This window comes from Nasonia vitripennis, chromosome 4 (genome assembly GCF_009193385.2).
Source record: "Nasonia vitripennis strain AsymCx chromosome 4, Nvit_psr_1.1, whole genome shotgun sequence".
Classification (NCBI taxonomy): domain Eukaryota; kingdom Metazoa; phylum Arthropoda; class Insecta; order Hymenoptera; family Pteromalidae; genus Nasonia; species Nasonia vitripennis.
Genome location: NC_045760.1, coordinates 1,551,350 through 1,569,780, shown reverse-complemented (window position 1 = coordinate 1,569,780; position 18,431 = coordinate 1,551,350). Strand labels below are relative to the sequence as shown.

At 46.9% G+C, this 18,431-nt stretch overlaps 5 protein-coding genes across 6 annotated transcripts; 4 read left to right on the top strand and 1 right to left on the bottom strand.

The window, feature by feature from the left end:
* The first annotated feature begins 164 nt into the window (after window positions 1-164).
* LOC100114494 (glutamine synthetase 2 cytoplasmic) lies at window positions 165-4,069 on the top strand. Its single transcript, XM_016984927.2, has 3 exons — window positions 165-358; window positions 2,091-2,297; window positions 2,363-4,069. The coding sequence occupies exons 2-3, from the start codon at window positions 2,114-2,116 to the stop codon at window positions 3,292-3,294; spliced, it is 1,116 nt and encodes a 371-aa protein (XP_016840416.1). The 5' UTR covers window positions 165-358; window positions 2,091-2,113; the 3' UTR covers window positions 3,295-4,069.
* Window positions 4,070-5,020: 951 nt separating this feature from the next.
* Window positions 5,021-9,782, top strand: LOC116417255 (glutamine synthetase 2 cytoplasmic). Its single transcript, XM_031929548.2, has 3 exons — window positions 5,021-5,445; window positions 7,736-7,932; window positions 8,007-9,782. The coding sequence occupies exons 1-3, from the start codon at window positions 5,345-5,347 to the stop codon at window positions 8,930-8,932; spliced, it is 1,224 nt and encodes a 407-aa protein (XP_031785408.1). The 5' UTR covers window positions 5,021-5,344; the 3' UTR covers window positions 8,933-9,782.
* A 271-nt stretch (window positions 9,783-10,053) lies between these two features.
* LOC100122561 (surfeit locus protein 1) lies at window positions 10,054-11,663 on the top strand. The gene is made up of 5 exons (XM_001606122.6): window positions 10,054-10,461; window positions 10,545-10,666; window positions 10,737-10,937; window positions 11,015-11,188; window positions 11,269-11,663. The coding sequence occupies exons 1-5, from the start codon at window positions 10,213-10,215 to the stop codon at window positions 11,480-11,482; spliced, it is 960 nt and encodes a 319-aa protein (XP_001606172.1). The 5' UTR covers window positions 10,054-10,212; the 3' UTR covers window positions 11,483-11,663.
* Window positions 11,545-13,159, bottom strand: LOC100122573 (probable trafficking protein particle complex subunit 2). Its single transcript, XM_001606135.6, has 3 exons — window positions 12,147-13,159; window positions 11,840-12,073; window positions 11,545-11,765 (listed from the first exon to the last, which is right to left on the bottom strand). Exons 1-3 carry the CDS (start codon window positions 12,234-12,236, stop codon window positions 11,667-11,669), a joined length of 423 nt encoding a protein of 140 aa, XP_001606185.1. The 5' UTR covers window positions 12,237-13,159; the 3' UTR covers window positions 11,545-11,666.
* On the top strand, window positions 12,462-17,767 carry LOC100122586 (UTP--glucose-1-phosphate uridylyltransferase). 2 transcript variants are annotated; one of them, XM_001606149.6, is made up of 10 exons: window positions 12,462-12,835; window positions 15,293-15,532; window positions 15,609-15,791; window positions 15,879-16,084; window positions 16,164-16,239; window positions 16,320-16,466; window positions 16,543-16,681; window positions 16,780-16,917; window positions 16,997-17,163; window positions 17,243-17,767. In XM_001606149.6, exons 1-10 carry the CDS (start codon window positions 12,812-12,814, stop codon window positions 17,453-17,455), a joined length of 1,533 nt encoding a protein of 510 aa, XP_001606199.1. In that variant the 5' UTR covers window positions 12,462-12,811; the 3' UTR covers window positions 17,456-17,767. The 2 variants fall into 2 exon arrangements, with proteins under 2 accessions (XP_001606199.1, XP_003427555.1); XM_003427507.5 differs by lacking the exon at window positions 12,462-12,835 and adding an exon at window positions 13,820-14,178.
* Window positions 17,768-18,431: the final 664 nt, after the last annotated feature.

Below are 18,431 nucleotides of genomic sequence, written 5' to 3'. Positions count from 1 at the left end.
GCGCAAGCTCTCCCTCCCCGTCTAACCGTATGCACCTCTATAGAGTATAGAGGCGGCAACAGCTCTAGCTGGACGCATCGAAGTTCCTCTCTCTCTCTCTCTCTCTCTCTCTATCGTTATTTCTCTCTCCCTTGCGTAGCTTGGCACGAGCATAAATAGCGCAACGCCAGTCAGGAGCAGGCCAGTGCAACGTGGTACTTCTTTCCTGTCTAGCACACACACACACACGCACGCACATAGACGCATTTGTACACGCAGGTCTTCAACTGCATCTCTCTGTCGTTGTGAAGAGCTTTCGTCCTTGGGCACTTCTCCCGCAGCGCCTGCTCAGCCAAAGAGGCTGGACTCTTGACTCAAGGTTGGTCTCCTCTCTCTCTCTCTCTCTCGCACCTCTCTTTTCTACGCTCACCTTGACATTCTGCATACTTCCTTCGTTGACGCGTGAGTCTCTTTCTCCGAAGAGAGATGAAAGAATGAGTCAAATTGTGCCGCGCTCGCTGTCAGCTATCCGCTGCGCTGATGCATGTCGCGGTTCCGGCTCTATTGTATTAGCGCGCGCGCGCGCAAGGCTGGCTAATTAGCATACAGCGCGCGATTGGGATGTCGCGTTGTCATTTTTTTTTCACGATACACGAACACATTGGTCGTGTCCTTTTAGCGCTCGTAATCGCGCGGCTCACGCGAGTGCGGTTGCGTTTTTACGATTGTGCAACCGCGCGCGAAAAATGCACTACCGGAAAAAGTACCTATAATATAGAGCGCACGGAGAGTCGATCTGATGAATGTGTCTACAACACGCACACACACACACAGCCATAAGTTTATTTTAGATTATCGATTTGTAAAGCTCGCATCAGTATTGGCAGCCGCTCAATCGGGCCGACGATTCGTTCCTTTTGCTTTCATTCGCGTCTTATATAGTGTATATTATGCGGCTAGCTCTCACGGGCTCGAGAAGGATCGATTTTTTTTTTTCTATACTTTTACATCGATCCGCGCATCCTATGGCTCTTCTCGCTCCGGCGATGCTGAGAGGTGGTGTGCGGCTTCTTTTCAATTTAACCTCGGGTCCCACATGGTTTCCGTTTCTGCCCTCGGAAAATCACACGGCATTATTTTTCGCCGCCGTCGTTTCGCATCGCGTGCCATCTCTCGTTGTATCGATGGACGGAAGGAAAAATCCGTTATCGCATCGCGGCTTTGGCAGAGGAAAAGCTCTCGCATATAATGCATTACTATAATATCGATATGCGTGGCCACTTGTGTAACGCTTTTATTTACGTTTTGACCGGCGCCTCTGTCTTTTATCCTCGCGTATTAACGAAGATCGATTATCGATTGGATCAGTTCGAAAGTTAGTTTTACCTCTCTCGCTGCGAGGATTATCTTCGGTTGCGCCACGTGTATATAGTATCGTCAAACTGCGCGAATCTTATCGATCGGCCAAGCGCACGGATAGAGCAATAGCACTGGTCGCGCGCGCGGCTAACATGGCAATTTTGTTTACCAGATGATTCGCTCGAGATAACGACGGCCTAATGACGGCAATTATCCACGCCACTTTTCCAGCTCGTTACAAATAGGCCAATTAGTTTCGTTAGACTGTGCGCGAGTCGCGGCCGAACGAGAATAAATGCATCTATTATTGTAAGCGGCTTTTAAGGAAACAGCACTCATTATTTTTATCGCCACCGCCACTAGTACTACTGATCGCTTATTGCGAAACGGAGATTAGGAAATTGGAGTAGAGAGATTCGCCGGTAGTAGTATTTTTGATATAATTTTTTTTATTACGGGCTAAATTTATTTTTCACTGTCAGGTTTAATGCCGGCTATCCGACGGCTTATCGCGGCAAATCTCTCTTTCTCTCTCTCTCTCTCGAGTGCTTATCTCGGCTCTGTTCGGGCAATGTCGGCCGCGGAAATCCGTGTCATCGGGGAAAATCGTGACTCCTCGATTCTCAAGGTCTCGCAGCGCGGCACGCGACCTTGCGTTCGGCGCGCGTTCGTCGGGAGAGATCACTTTATGCACGCAGGCTCCGGTGTCACTTGTTACTCGCGCGACTGACTCTCGGACGTATCAATTACAGCAGTAGCAGCAGCAGCTATCGGCATGTCGCGGAAAATGCTGGTCGACTCGCCGAACGCGGCCCTGGACAAGAGCCTGCTCAACAGGTACCTCGCCCTGCCCCAGCCAGACGACAAGATCCAAGCTGAGTACATCTGGATCGACGGCACCGGCGAGGGCATCCGCAGCAAGACCAGGACCCTCAACAGCATCCCCAACAAGCCCTCCGGTGAGTAGGATCGACCCGAAGCTCATCCTCGAGTATAGCCCGCTAACGAGATAAACGAAGCGCAGATCTGCCGGTCTGGACGTACGACGGCAGCTCGACCTACCAGGCCCACGGCGTCAACAGCGAGATCTTCCTCTGCCCGGTGGCCGTGTACAAGGACCCCTTCCGGCGCAACAACAACATCCTCGTGCTCTGCGAGACCTACAACTTCGACCACACGCCCACGGCCTCGAACAAGCGCATCGTCTGCAAGGAGGCCATGGAGTCGGGCCCGGTGAAGAAGGAGGAGCCCTGGTTCGGCATCGAGCAGGAGTACACCTTCCTCGACGTGGACGGCCGGCCGCTCGGCTGGCCGAGGAACGGCTTCCCCGGGCCCCAGGGGCCCTACTACTGCGGCGTCGGCGCCGAGCGCGTCACCGCCCGGGAGATCGTCGAGGCCCACTACCGCGCCTGCCTCTACGCGGGCGTCCCGATCTGCGGCACCAACGCCGAGGTCATGCCCTCCCAGTGGGAGTACCAGGTCGGCCCGAGCCTCGGGATCCGCGCCGGCGACGACCTCTGGCTCTCCCGCTTCATCCTGCACCGCATCGCCGAGGAGTACGGCGTCGTGGTCAGCCTCGACCCGAAGCCCGTGGAGGGCGGCTGGAACGGCGCCGGGGCCCACACGAACTTCTCGACCAAGTCGATGCGCGCCGAGGGCGGCCTCGCCGAGATCGAGCGGGCCATCGAGCGCATGAGCAAGCGCCACGCGGAGCACATCCGGGCGTACGACCCTCGCGAGGGCAAGGACAACGAGCGCCGACTCATTGGCGCCTGCGAGACCAGCAGCATCGACAAGTTCAGCTCGGGCGTGGCCGACCGCACGGCCAGCGTGCGCATCCCCAGGGCCGTCGCCGAGGAGAAGAAGGGCTACCTCGAGGACCGCAGACCCAGCAGCAACTGCGACCCCTACGCCGTGACCAACGCCCTCGTGCGCACCTGCATCCTCAACGAGTAAACCCCCTTCCTCGCCCCCTCCCCCTCCCCCTCCCCCTCCCCGTTACCTTCCGCTCCAAGCTGCGACAAATCAAAAGGGACCTGATGTACGCGTAGATGTCGACTATTTTAACGCCATTATTGTGATAGCTAGACTCTTCCCCCGCCCCAGCTGTAGCCGAATAACGCGTATAATGTGTGTATGAGCTGTCCCGCTCTCTTTCTCTGTCCTACGCACACACAGAATAAAACTACATTCCTGTATACTATTATGCTTGTTACGTTGCGCGGAATCGATTACTAATTGCAAGTCGTTTATTAGGTTACGCCGTTGTGTCGAACGCAGAGCCGTCGTGTTCTCCTTTTGTGATAATTCTGCGAAATTCGTTGCGATGTCGAATGTCGATGCGCTCAAACGTATTATATTATGCCCATACGCGTATAAACGGAGGGAACAGTAGACCGAAAGAATTATTTTTCCTATACGATATAAATTGTAGTCGACGGACGTCTAACGCCGCATTCCGATGGATTGTATATTTTCATACTTGTACAAAAGGATCACTACGTATGTTTTTCTTAAAACGCGTTGCGGGTCGACGCTCTCGTATCGAGGAGAGATGAGCTGATGTGTATAACGACACTTCCAACGATATGTACAATGATACTTTGCGACATGTAGACGATAGTTAATTATATTTTTCCCCGAGAAAGAGAGACACTTTGTATAAGATTTCTCTGCGTTGAAGCGAGGATCGCACTTGTTAAGTTGCATAATAAATTATTATATAAAAAGAGCCGTGCGAGTCTAGTCTTGATCGCTCGAGATACCCCCCACCTGCTCTTATCTCCGAACCTCCGACGATTATTACACACATTCGAGAGATATAATAATACACCGCTTACGGACGATCACAACTATAACAGCTCTCACTCAACGCTCTAAATGTTCGTGTTTACAAGAAATCCACCAAAACCAACGGAGCAGCCCGAAAACGTCATATGATTCAGACTTGGGCTCTGCAAACAAGTTGTTTTTATTAATCACAGAGACGTGCGCCGCGGCATGCCCGCGTATTCACGCGATCCAATTGACTCTTTTATCATCAGATAGCGGGCGATAAAGAGCCGAAAAGTTCGACCACCGCAAACAGACTCTCTCGATCAAGTGCCCGCCGATTTCTGGGAAAACACTACGTATACGACTACGCGAGCTTCACGCTCATCCAAAGCACAGTCGGGATGCCGTACGGGAGAAAGAGACGAAGCGCGGAGGAAAAAAAAAAAAAAACAGAGAATCAAGAGTCGAGATTAAAACTCGCTTGTTTACGCGAGAGTAGATTCTAAAATTTATTCGCGAGCACATTCGCGCGAAAACAGGAAAAAGCCAGCGAGACTAGATTTCTCTCTCTCTCTCTCTCTCTCTCTCTCTCTCTCTCTATCTTGAATTTTGTATACAAGCGGGACGACACGTGCGGGGCGTGGCTATGGGTATATTCTCGTTTTATAATTAGGCGCGAGAGAGCTTTCGAAAACGGGAAAAGTCGCTCGCAACGTTTCCCGTAGCCGGTAAAGCTTCTCGTTCGTGCAAGTCAGCTGAGAGTGCAAGACACGCGGCTGTATAGGTGTATGCATCGTCGTGTGCCTATATACGCGAAGCCCATGGCCGCCGCAGCTTTCGACGCCGCTTTCTCCTGCTGCTGATGGGAAGCGTCGGGTGGGCTTGTTGTCAGACGGCGGCGCAGTTCGACTCGGACGCTTTGCCGCTGCGTTTCGTGTCGTCCGACACACACACACTTGAGAGAGCGCGCGCGCGCGCCCGCACACACGAGCGACTTGTTTACGCGACGGAGCATCCGAATAAGAGAGAGAGAGAGAGAAAAAGTAAAAGAGAGAGGGAGAGGCGCCAGTGAGAGAGAGAGAGAGAGAGTGAGCGAGAGATATTCGTTATCGGAAGCCAGGCGTTGATATAAAAGGAGTCGCCGTGAGCCCGCTCTGGCTCAGAAGCCTGTCGCAGCTCAACCCTTTTTCCCGGAGAACGAGATATAGTGCGCGCACGAGCCTCTTCAAACATGAGCTTCAAGGTGCTCGTCAAGGTCTGCCAGACTGGCTTCCTCCAGAAGTCCACTTCGGGAACGACGCAATGGCTCAACGTCGGACGCTGCTGCTTCAGGTCAGTGTCTCCTCTATATACTCGCGAATACTTTATATTCCGATCGATATATGGGCCGCTCTCTTTGATCATCGTTGCCATCGCGAGCGCGAGCGCAAATGCCTGGAGTCTGCTGTTATGAAATAACGATCCTCGATTCGATTGACCACACTCGGGCAATAAACCTGCACGAGTCCTCGGACTATTTATAGACACACTCGACAGCGCGCTAGCTCGGACGTACTTTTCCATTTCTCCGATTCCAGTAGTCAGAGCTTTTGTTTGTCTCCTTTTTTTCGACTCCCGCAGCTCGGAGATTCGCTATGATTACTCTAGCCCGATAAGAGCCAAGCAGATAAAACGATTCTGTTCTCCGGCAGCCTTGTTTTTTTTGTTTTTTTTCAAATTCTTATCTATCCGCGTTTTCCACGTTTTCGCTCCGTTAGTGAAAGAGAATATCGTCCGGTGGCTTATCGGCTGCGATGCGAAAAACACGCTCCAGCACACGACGAAATACATCAGGCGAAGTCAATGAACCCGATGCATCACGCGCGCTCCAGTCCGCGTATATACTCGTTATATGCGCGTGCTGCAGCCGCTCTCTCTCTCTCTCTCTCTCTCTCAGTCTCGAAAAAACGGGAGAGAAAAACGACCGCCGACAAAGAAACAACTGTGCAGCGCGTTTCGCCGAGTTTATTTAGCCCGAAACAAAGCGCGAGCCTTGAATCACACGAGAGAGAGAGAGAGAAAAAAATTACGCGGCTCGCGAGATCTTTGTGCTGCAGCTGAGCTGGAAAAAAGTTATTATCGAGCAAGCGTGTGTTCAATGACCCTCGCGAGAGAGAAAAGAGTACCTGTATACACGCGCTTTTTTATCCCGAGAGCCGTGACGAAATTAGCGGCATAACAGCGGCGAGATGATGTATCTGGGTCATGAAAAGCATCGAGCCGCTGACTGATAAAGCGAGGAAAACGTCGACGGTGAAAGTGTAGGGTATAAAAAGCTAGAGCCAACCGGTTCTGTATAACGTACACACACGCGCTGTGTTTTCCTCGATCGCGCGATCTCTCTCCGATTCTCTTTTTCTTATCCTCCGAATTATTACGTTATATTTCGACTCGGCGAATCTCGTTTATACTCTCTTAATCTGAATTAAACTGCATGGAAGATTAATCGCGAGCTCCCGGTGAAGCCCAGCGCCTTATCGTATTACGTCAGGAAATATTTTTTTGCACAGCGAGAGAGAGAGAGAGAGAGAGAGAGAGAGAGAGAGAGAGAGAGAGAGAGAGAGAGAGAGAGAGAGCTGTTCCGATTGAAAAAGCTGTTTATTATTATTGTGCTTGCGCTAGCCCTTCTACAATCGGACGTGTACACACACACTCGTACACATATAGCTTATCGCGAGCTTTATCGCGGCGGCGTCGCCGGGGGTGACTTTCGCAACCTCGAATCGCGAGCCATTCGGACTTGGAAACGTACAGTTGCCGCGGCTTGACCTACAAATCCACTTTGACGTCGCATAAGTGTATCGCGCTCGAAAACTACGCGATAGCGAAAATAAATGCAGTCAAAAATGCATCAGGGCTCGACCTACTTTTCGTCCGATGCTTCTCAGGTTTCCCCGAGTCTACACACATATCTGGCTCTGCTATGCGTACTGTATGACTCATTTTTACGCGCTTTCGATATACAAGCCCCGTGTTTACTCGCTTAATTATTTACGATCGCGCGACACGGTAGCTCTCTCGCTGTATGTACAAACACAGCGAGTCTGTTTTGTGTTTCCACCGCGCGCGTCGGTAATCCGTATGCAGCGCATAAGTAGTCGTCACAGAACGTACACAATCGATTATCGGGCTGGCTCTTATGCGCACGGCGAGTCGATACGTCCTTGCCCGCCGCACAACGGAAGCACTGTTCGTATTTTCGAATATAAGGCTCGGGCTGTGTCGTGGAAAATTTTTTGCAATTCCGTCGGACTCGAGAGTAGCTGGCTCGGTCTCAAAAAAGAATATAGAGGGAGGTCGAAAAATTAGTCGTAAGTTTCGCGATGCTGCAGGTGCCGGAATCCCCGCCACAGCACTGCGACGACTGCACGCCTCGATCGCGTGCTTGGCACGTGCTGCACATGCCGCGCGCGTTCGCGCTCTTTTTGTTTCTCCTCCCGCTCTCGCTTCGTTCTCTTTCCCCTCGACGCGCGCGCGCGCGCCGCTTACTTGTATATAGTATAGGGGGACAAAGGCGCTAATTCGCTCGTTTGCCTCGGATAATAAGAAGGAGTAAAAAATGAGATGCATTGTCCTCCCGCAGCACGTCTGGCCCAGCCTCGAAGGCTATGCTGGTCGACTCGCCCAACGCGGCGATGGACAAGAGCCTGCTGAACAGGTACCTGGACCTGCCCCAGCCGTCGGACCGAGTGCAGGCCAAGTACATCTGGATCGACGGCACCGGCGAGGGCATCCGCAGCAAGACCAGGACCCTCAACTTCGTCCCCAAGGACCCGAAAGGTGACCTACTCTCTATACTGAATACTCTCTACTTACCCGGTATACTGACACGAAGGCACGCGTGCACCTTTCAGAGCTCCCCAAGTGGCAGTTCGACGGTAGCTCGACCGGCCAGGCCGAGGGCGGCAACAGCGACATCTTCCTCGTGCCCGCGGCCATCTACAAGGACCCCTTCCGGCGCAACGACAACGTCCTCGTGCTCTGCGAGACCTACCACCAGGACATGAGCCCGACCAAGTCGAACAAGCGCGCCGCCGCGGCCCAGGCCATCGAGAAGGCCAAGGCCGAGGAGCCCTGGTTCGGCATCGAGCAGGAGTACATCTTCCTCGACGTCGACGGCAGGCCCCTCGGCTGGCCGAAGAACGGCTTCCCCGGGCCCCAGGGGCCCTACTACTGCGGCGTCGGCGCGAACCGCGTGATCGGCCGCGACATCGTCGAGGCCCACTACCGCGCCTGCCTCTACGCCGGCATCGACCTGTCCGGCACCAACGCCGAGGTCATGCCCTCCCAGTGGGAGTACCAGGTCGGCCCGACCGCCGGCATCGCCGCCGCCGACCAGCTCTGGATGTCCAGGTTCATCCTGCACCGCATCGCCGAGGAGTACGGCGTCGTCGTCAGCTTCGACCCCAAGCCCATGGAGGGCCAGTGGAACGGCTCCGGGGCCCACTGCAACTTCTCGACCAAGACGATGCGCGCCGAGGGCGGCATGGCCGAGATCCAGCGCGCCATCGAGAAGCTGAGCAAGAGGCACGACAAGCACATCAGGGCGTACGACCCGCGCGAGGGCAAGGACAACGAGCGCCGGCTGACCGGCAGGCTCGAGACCAGCAGCATCCACGACTTCAGCGCCGGCGTGGCCAACCGCGGCGCCAGCGTCCGCATACCCCGCGGCGTCGCCGAGGCCAACAAGGGCTACCTCGAGGACCGCAGACCCAGCAGCAACTGCGACCCCTACGCCGTCACCGACGCCCTCATCCGCACCTGCGTCCTCAACGAGTAAAGTGCCCAGACTCTAGCATACTATTGCATACTATTGTACATACACCGCTAACACTATCCTATACGATTGATCCCATATGCAGGCATCTCTTCGGTTTTTCCCTTTCTTTCGACATTCCGGACGTTACACCTACTACTCACCGCAGCAGCTACTTTTGTAGCTTCTCGCGAACAAACGTTTTACTTAACTCGCATACTTGTATTGTCACGCGTGTCCGACACCCGATGACGCAAGTCTCCAAGCTTTTTTAATCTTTAACGCACACACACACACACACACACACACACACTTGCTACTCAGAGTACAAAAAAAGAGACAAAATTTTAACGATGAAATTCTTACGTACGCCGCGCGCTGCGTGAGGCACTATATACATTCTTTGTTACCGCGTTATCGTGCTCAGATACTTACTTCGTGTTTTTTTTTTATTTTTACTACTTTTTTCGAACTTTTTACTCGAGTCTTGCGCTTCTTAAGCTTCTGTGTACGCGAACGAGAGCCTTGACATTTTATGACGCATTTTAATGAATAATTGTTAGGTTTAAGGTGAACATTATATCAGCGTATAGTCATATATTATGTATGTATAAACATCTAGCTTGTATATTTTCATATTTGTAAAATAATAAAGATTAAACTATTTTCTATAAGAGCAGCGAAACCACGTGCAGATTTATTATGTACAGAGAAAATACTTGTACGATGTGGAACGCAGACAGACTATATAGGAAAATTGTAAATTTGTTCATTGTCGTCTTTCATAATGTTTGCTACGCAAGTTTTTCGAAACATTTTCGAGATTATCGAGCGCACTTGTTGAGTTGCAAATAAATCACTACTGAGAAATGTACAAGCTCTGCGAGTTTCATTTTACGTTTGACCCACTTATTTTTATCATGTCAGTTAATCCATCGATTCTCGTCTAAAATACTTCTCTTGTTTTTCGAGCTCGAGACTTATCTATAAGTACCCGCGCTCGTGCTTTATCAATTTTTACACGGCGTTACGGAAAGTAATTCCAACTGAATGACTGTTACACATACGGGCACAACAGGTATTTTCATTTTTATTTGGTGCCTTTATCAGAACAGCTGCAACCTGAACGATCGACCGTCCAGGGGGCGCCACGCGTTTCAAAGATTCGTAGCGAAGGTTGTCGCCATTCAGGGGCTCAAATGCCATAACCTCGAAAATGTTATAAATAAGCTCTTCGCTTCACACACAGGATCAATAGTCACCCGTGAATTTTCTATTTCCATCTCATCGTAAGTGAGAGGAAGATGAATTCGTCAACGTACAAGTTATGCCTGCAGTTATTAAAGTGTTCAAAAACAAGGAGCAGACTGTTGCTTCCAGTCAATAATCCGCAAAAAACGTTAATTGCCCGGACTGTTTTCACGAGACCGAAAGAATTGGACGAACTCAGAAGGCGAGCAAAACAACGGCAAGAAGAAAGCAGAGAGAGATATCGACAACAATCTCACAACGACGACTCAGAAGAAATTGGCCCATACGGATTCTTCTTATTCGTATGACATTTTTCTCGATATTTTAATTTTAAACGACATTTCGATCGGATTACCTAGATTTATGCAATGAGGATTTATTTCAGACCATACCAGTCATAACATTTGGACTTGGTACATGGCAGGTATATAGAAGGCAGTGGAAGTTAGGTGTTATCAAAGATCTAGAGGACAGGTTGTCAAGAGACCCAGTGGAGTTGCCAGAAAAGTAAATTTTGATATCTCTTGCACTTTAGTACCTTCATTTGATTTGGTTTTGATTCTCATTTATTTTTCAGCGTCGATGATTTAGCCCATTTGGAGTATTGTCCTATTAAAGTGAGAGGGGAGTTTTTATACGAGAATGAATTTGTTATTGGACCCAGAAGTTTGATTGTTGATGGACATGGAGCAAACGAGGGAAAAGGGAATTTGATATCAAATAGCAGTATGAACAGAGGATACGTTGTTATTACTCCATTCAAAGTTGAAGATAGAGAGTGAGCACCGATTCTTCTCTAAATGTTGATACACCTACAAGAATAATTTCTAAATTTTAAAACGCTGTAATTTTCAGCTTGATCATCCTTGTGAATAGAGGATGGCTACCAAACAAGTATAAGAATCCAGAAGAAAGGAAGAACTGCCGAGTAGAAGGAACAGTGGAAATAACTGGAATAAACAGACTTACTGAAAAGAGACCCCAGTTTGTCCCTAAAAATGAGCCTGAAAAGGGTTCATGGCATTACAGGTTAGTAATTTAGTTCACCAAAACAAAATTTGTCTGACGTTAGAACTGAAAGTTAATCCAAGTTCATTTTTGCTAACCAGGGATGTTCATCAGATGGCAGAATATGCTCATACGGAGCCAATTTTCTTGGATATGTTGGAATCTTACCCAGGTCCAAATATGCCAATCGCAGGCCAAACTAGGTTAAACATTCGAAACGAGCATTTGTCTTACATTGTCACATGGTACGCACTGTCAGGTTTGACAGGATGGTACTGGTTTAGAATGTTTATACAAAAGAGACCCATCTTTTAAACTTTCTGAGCCAAGCAATTTCAGTGTCAAGAGAACTTAATGTAAAATAATTTGTATTATAATTAAACATAATTGAAATTATTTATTAGAATAATTTTTTAATTCATATAAAATCTTTATATATGTATACGGTAATTTAATATGTACATAAATAAAATTACATCTACACGTGAAATTGGAATTATCACGAAGTTAAATACTTTCTCCCATAGAATTGTGCCTTTTTTTCGAAACCTACAGACTTAATTGGAGTATTCAATTTGTAAAACGGATTCATCGAGTACTGCAATTAAGAGACATCAATGTGCGGTTAATATCAGGAATAATGAAGCAATCGGTTGAATTGAAGATTGTTACCTTGATATAAGTCTCGTACATCTCATTGAAGAAATTCTTGATCCCATCGTCGTTCTTGCAATCGTGAACCATGATAAACCTTATGTGAGTGGCTGTGACGAAAGCACTGACAAACCATTGATTGAATTTATCGACGACTTTGAGATGCATGTTGGTAGTTTTCCAGACATGCTCGTCCACCAAATCAAGAGCAGCATGAGCAATGAACTGGCTCAAATGCGAATGATCCTCCTTCTGCAAGTTAAAAACGCCCTTTCACGTGAAGTAGGCAAAACGATTCTCATAGATTCGAGTAGTTCCGAAATACCTTCGCATCCTTGTTCGAGTTGCTAAACTCGATTTCGAACAGGGGGTTGTCCGCGTGGCCAACAATCGCAAAATAATAACTGGACGTCATGTTTTGACGTTTGTTGTTGTGCACTCGCGGGCTGCTTCACCACGCCTAACCTGACCCGAGAATGTTTTCGCGAAGAAGGCTGTCGAGTCGACGACGGTGGCGCATCTGTCGTTCAATCGCGGCAGCAAAACTCGCGAATTCGCAGATTCGCGAATCCATATGGTATAACCGACGACTGATAAAAGCGAACCAAAACACAAACTGTATAAGCAATAAGTAGTCTGCAGTGTATGTGTCTTGGCAGCATCAACATGGCAGCGTAAATAGACGCGTGTGCACACATGCTCGCGTGCGTGTGTAATTTTGAGACTCGTCGCGGCGAGAGAGAGAGAGAGAGAGAGCAAAACGTCCTCGAATTCTCGAAGTATAGCATAGTCGTATAGTTATAATTTTCGGCGACCCCTTGCCGACCTTCGCCGTATAACTCGAGTCTGATACTCTGATTCTCAGAGGACAAGAGCCAGCTCTATCACCGACTTCTTGCTCCGAACGTGTTCCTTCGAGCTTCCTCGCTTGAAACAGCCAGTGCATTGTGCGCAGGAGAGACAAGTTGAATACACAGAGAAGAGCCGAAGATGTTGAGTGTCGACGACAGAAAGGTATGTCGATCTTCTGAAAGTCGAGCTCGAGAGAATCGCCTCGCTTTTATCGTCTCATTGCTGCGGCTTTATCCGCTCGATTGAATTCGAAACTGCGATAGGACAGACCGAACGTTTTTAAGTACTACTTATCTCACTCACCCGACTGTTTATCTCTCGCCGTATTTTTTAATACTCAATCGTCTCCGCTCTCGAATTCTACAAGTGCTCTAATTAGGAGATTTCAGCGGCGTCGCGTGATTTTCCAGCCGGGCTGCCGTGCTGGTTTTAAGGTTAAGGACGGCCAAGTCTGCAAGGGTTATCAGCAGCGACTTGCCATTATTCGTACTGGAAACGTTGCGCGTTGCGTCTTTTATCGCAGAACTTGGTTTAACGCGTTTGCAGAAATCGTTAACCTTTCCCGTAAACTGCTTTCAAATTGGCTCGCTCGACTCGCGAGTTCTGCTCTTAACTTGTCGTTACGATTCTATAGACATTCAATTTTGAAAAGTTCAAAAACCACCACCACCAGCTCAACGGCGTCATAAAAAAGCAAACAATCACGATAAGAGACAGTGTTCGCGTTCTATTTTTACACGCGCCAATTACATGTCAAATTCTTAATATAGCCCATCATATAGAGAGCTCGCCTAAGTCGTCCGATGAAAAAAACCCATCGTATATCACGGGTCAAAGACATCGGCCAAAAGTTCCATTCACGAGGATCGTGATAACGGTGTGATGTAATTAAACTCTCGGCCTTGCCTTGCCTCAGATATGATCCCTCTCCCCCCTTCAATTTCGCTCGCGTATACACCGAAGGCGATAAGCGGCGCCGCGCGCACGAATTCCAAGCTTTCCGACCTGCATCATCAGCCAAAAGTGCAACAGGTGAATTTATTGTTGCTAAACAGCGGCGAATCCCGACTCGAGCCGCTCTCTCTCTCTCGCTGCAGACACACACACACACACACACGTTTCCCAGTGCGTATACGTGTGTGTGCACGTCTCTCCAGCAGCAGCAGCAGCAGCAGCAGCAGCATCTATACACATCGCAGAGTCCTCCCCCTCCGCGAACGCGATCCGCATCCGATAGCTCGTCGCACGCGCGCAACACGACGACGACTCGTTCCGGCTGAGCCACGCGCTCGCAGTCGCGCATCAGCCGCAAACCGGAGCCCAGAAGAAGTTCGTTCCCCGCGTGCGCGCTCACGGCGATACCACGATTTTGAGCGCGATTCTCCGCAGATGCGCCTCTCCGCTCGCTCCGTGCAAAGCCGCCGCCGCCCCATCGTCTTCACTCCACTCAGTGATACAACAACCTTCGGACCTTCGTCATGGAGTACCTACTCAAGAGCGTCTACGTAAGTCGGCCCGCTCGACATTTTCGCCGGTTCGGCTTTGTTGTTCTCTATCGGCAGCAGTTCGAATTCGCGTGTCTGCTTTCAACCTCGGCTTCTCCGCTGCGCGTTACACCGATTGAAATACCGGTTCTATCTAGCCGCTATATGCCTCTCCATCCTCGAATGTAAACAAAGCCAAATGCTCAAGGTTTACGTCGGCATATAGACTCGCTGTGTGTTCCTCGTTACCAGTAATTTTTACATCGCTCTGTTGAGCCTTTTTACGATTTTTCAAATTCACCGTTTCCACTTCTATCTTATCGCCTGCTCTGGCTGCGATGCTGGGAACTTTGCAAAGCGCCTTAATTGACGTAAAATTACAATTAAGCTACGTCGTTCATCATCGGCGTCTTTCTCGAGTCATTCGAAATCTTCCATCGCGAGCGAAAACTATGAGCAAGTGGTCGGCTTGTGAGAAACGCGGTTTTGTCGAAAAACACTTATTACGCGTACGTATACGTACGCTCGCTTATTGATATAGATGCTGTAATTGAGCGTCGTTAATCGGCACGGAGAGCCGACAACTGATTGCGTAAGCTCGGCTAAAATTGTTCCATCTAATCGTGACAATTAAGTTTACATTTTCAAAGCGCCAATGACACTTGGTTATCGCCGTGCAAAACTGCTGACAGCGATTATTATATAAAAAAAAAATTGGATTTTGTAAGTCACTTCACGAAGACTCTACGTGTTTACGATTATCACTGCGCAGCAGCTATTTTTATCGGCCTATCATTCCGTGATAATTCAAAATTCATGCGACGCTGGATACATGTATGTGTAGCAAGTATGTGGAAAACAGAGTTAGGAATTAATAATGAGAAATTATACGAGTCTCGAGTCAAAACAAAGAATTCGCTATCTTCGCTGTTGACGGCGTCAACGACATTGCTGTACTATGGAAAAGCAAGCCTATAATGCCAATTAAATTTTCCACTCCTCCGCGATAACTCCCCTTCCACAGCGCGCTATTCAGAAGTGTATACGAAGAAATCGGTCGCTCCTTACGACGCTAATCGCGAACATTTGCGAATTTATTTTTTCGATTTCACTAATGAATTATCTTCAATTGCAGACCAGAGGTCATCAGCGCAGTCCGTCGGACACGCAGGCGTTCAAGGAAAGAACGAAGCGAGATGCTCTCATTGATCTGGAGACTGAGCTGAGCAAAATTTCGGCCTCTGCTACCAACCCACTCGAGAAGGAAGCCATCGAACAACAGAACGATGGTTTCAAGCGGCTTTTCGAGAGGTTCCTCGAGGAGGATGGACCTTCGCTCAACTGGGACCAGATTCAAAGATTGCCAGAGGGGGCGGTAAGTTGGCTCTCATATCAACATCGATATGTCGTAAAATCAATGCACCTGTAACCGTTTGATTTTCGTTCGCCAGATTAAAAACTACGACAATCTCCAAGACCCGGGAACGGAGGAGATCAAACAGTTGCTGAGCAAATTGGTCGTGGTGAAATTGAACGGTGGTCTTGGAACGAGTATGGGATGCCACGGGCCAAAATCCGTCATTTCCGTTCGTAATGGTCTTACGTTTTTGGACTTGACCGTTCAACAGCTGGAGGTAAGCTTTTCGAATTTCAAATTATCCTTGTTACGCTTAGTTATCATTGCGTGCATTGAAGCATTAAATGGCATGGACAAATTGTAGAATTTGAACAAAACCTACGGGTCCAACGTGCCTCTAGTCTTAATGAATTCCTTCAACACGGACGATGATACGCAAAAAATCATCAGGAAGTACAAAGGAATCGATGTTGAAATCCACACGTTCAATCAGAGCTGCTATCCTCGTATCAATAAGGAATCTCTGTTGCCAATCGCTAAACACTGTAAAATACACGACGACATGGAATCGTATGTACACATTTTTCAAATACGTATTTTTGAAATAGGAAAACCTTTGTATTACTTATTTGTGAAATCTCGATTTCAGCTGGTACCCTCCTGGACACGGAGACTTTTACGAAAGTTTCAGGAATTCGGGTTTATTGAAATTATTCCTGGCTCAAGTAAGTTCGGAAAATTTTTTGTAAGGAAACGCGAATTCTTTATATTCTCATCGTCACAAATAATTTTTTTTTTCCAATAGGGGCGTCAATATTGCTTTATTTCAAACATCGACAATTTAGGAGCTACGGTTGATTTGAGAGTTTTGAGGCTACTGTTAGGACCTGAAAATACCGCACAAATTGAATTCCTCATGGAAGTGACAGATAAAACGAGGGCAGACGTCAAGGTAAGCAATTGGTCAACTATTTTTGCCCATTAATGTCACAAGTTCAAGAAAATTAATTTTTATTGAACGTTTACAGGGTGGCACACTAATTCAGTATGAAGATAAACTTCGACTTCTTGAAATAGCACAAGTTCCCAAAGAACACGTAGAAGACTTTAAATCTGTGAAAACGTTCAAATATTTCAATACGAATAATTTATGGATAAAACTCGCTGGTAAGATAATTTATGCTGTTATTAGCATACTTATTATATATTTTAAGCGAAGCAATGCTATTTTTAAAACAACTTACGCTTGGAATTTTAATTTTTAGCTATTGAAAGAATTCTGGGTAGCGATGGGCTTCAATTGGAAATCATTGTAAATAATAAAACTTTTGAAAACGGTTTGAACGTGATTCAACTCGAAACTGCAGTAGGTGCAGCTATGAAAAATTTCAACGGAGCTTGCGGTTTGTACAAAACTTTACATCGCAAGATTTGACGTTCAGAAAAAGTAGTAACTAGACCTCTTTTCTTTTGATTTTACAGGTATTCACGTACCACGTAGCAGATTTTTACCCGTCAAAAAGACTTCAGATTTGCTTCTTGTCATGAGTAATTTGTACATATTACGTAATGGTTTCTTGTCAATGTCACCGCAAAGGATGTTCCCGACCACGCCTTTAGTTAAGCTTGGAGATAACCATTTTTCAAAGGTACTTATTTTCAAATCAATTCGTGAATAGATTATAAAAATGTGTAGAATGCAGAGATATAATTTAAAATTTTTTGTAGGTAAAAGAATTTCTGAACAGATTTCCAACGATTCCTGACATCTTAGAACTGGATCACTTGACAGTTTCTGGCGATGTCACATTTGGCAGAAAAGTTACTCTAAAAGGAACTGTAATCATCATAGCAAATCAAGGAGAAAGGATAGATCTCCCATCAGGCACAATTCTCGAAAATAAGATTGTTTCTGGAAACTTGCGAATTTTAGATCACTGATTTCATTGTATACGTGTATTTGTAATTATTGAAATTAGATGTCCATGTACGAAGTGCAGTCGAAATACAAAAATGTTTATCTGTTCGGTGCAAGTGCTATTAAGTCGTGAACAATTTTATATATATATATATTTTTTAATTTGTATTTGTTTTGGTTTTTAAATTATTGAAGATTTTAAGCCGTTTAATTCCTTGCAATCGTACATAGAGTTAGTAAATTAGCATTAGGTATATTATTTTATCTGATTTATGTTAAAATTTGTTGAATTTATTAATAAACACAGACCAATTTATGGTAAACTATTTTACAAACCTCGCATAAAATTACATTTATTCACTAAGGTGCACAAACCTCGATATAAGAAGGAATCGGGATGGTAATTTACGTTAGCAAAAAGAGGGACCTGGTTAGAAATTTTGATTGAGCAATTTCAGCTTAAAGCAGTGTCAGTATAATTATTTTTGTGGCATATAAATATCGCCTACGCGTATTTTATAACATTATCATTCTAAACAGCTATTCAACATATGAGATCGTCCTAGACCCATAAGTTCATAGGCAATCACTTGACGACTTACTGGTCGTAATCCAGTGGCTAAATCGGTATTAATATCTAAATGATTACCAAGAATTCCAGAATCTGGCCATGATATTCCTAACAAGGGATCTTCTGTACCAGTAGGTAAAATTAAAAATCATATGATAGGTTCGGTATTGCGAAATTACTATGAAGTGGAAAAGAACGTTTAACTCTTACCCATATTTAGCGAAATTTGTCATCAGTCTAACATATCTACTTATAGTTTTTTGAACTTCAGGATCTTCCGATAAACCAACATCAGACAAGTAAAATAAGTAAGGAATATCTTCGGTATGACCCACACCTTGAGCACAATCGATTAATATGAAATAATTTCATTGAATTTGAAACATTGATACTAGATATTTACCATCAATAGAATAACTATTCTTGCT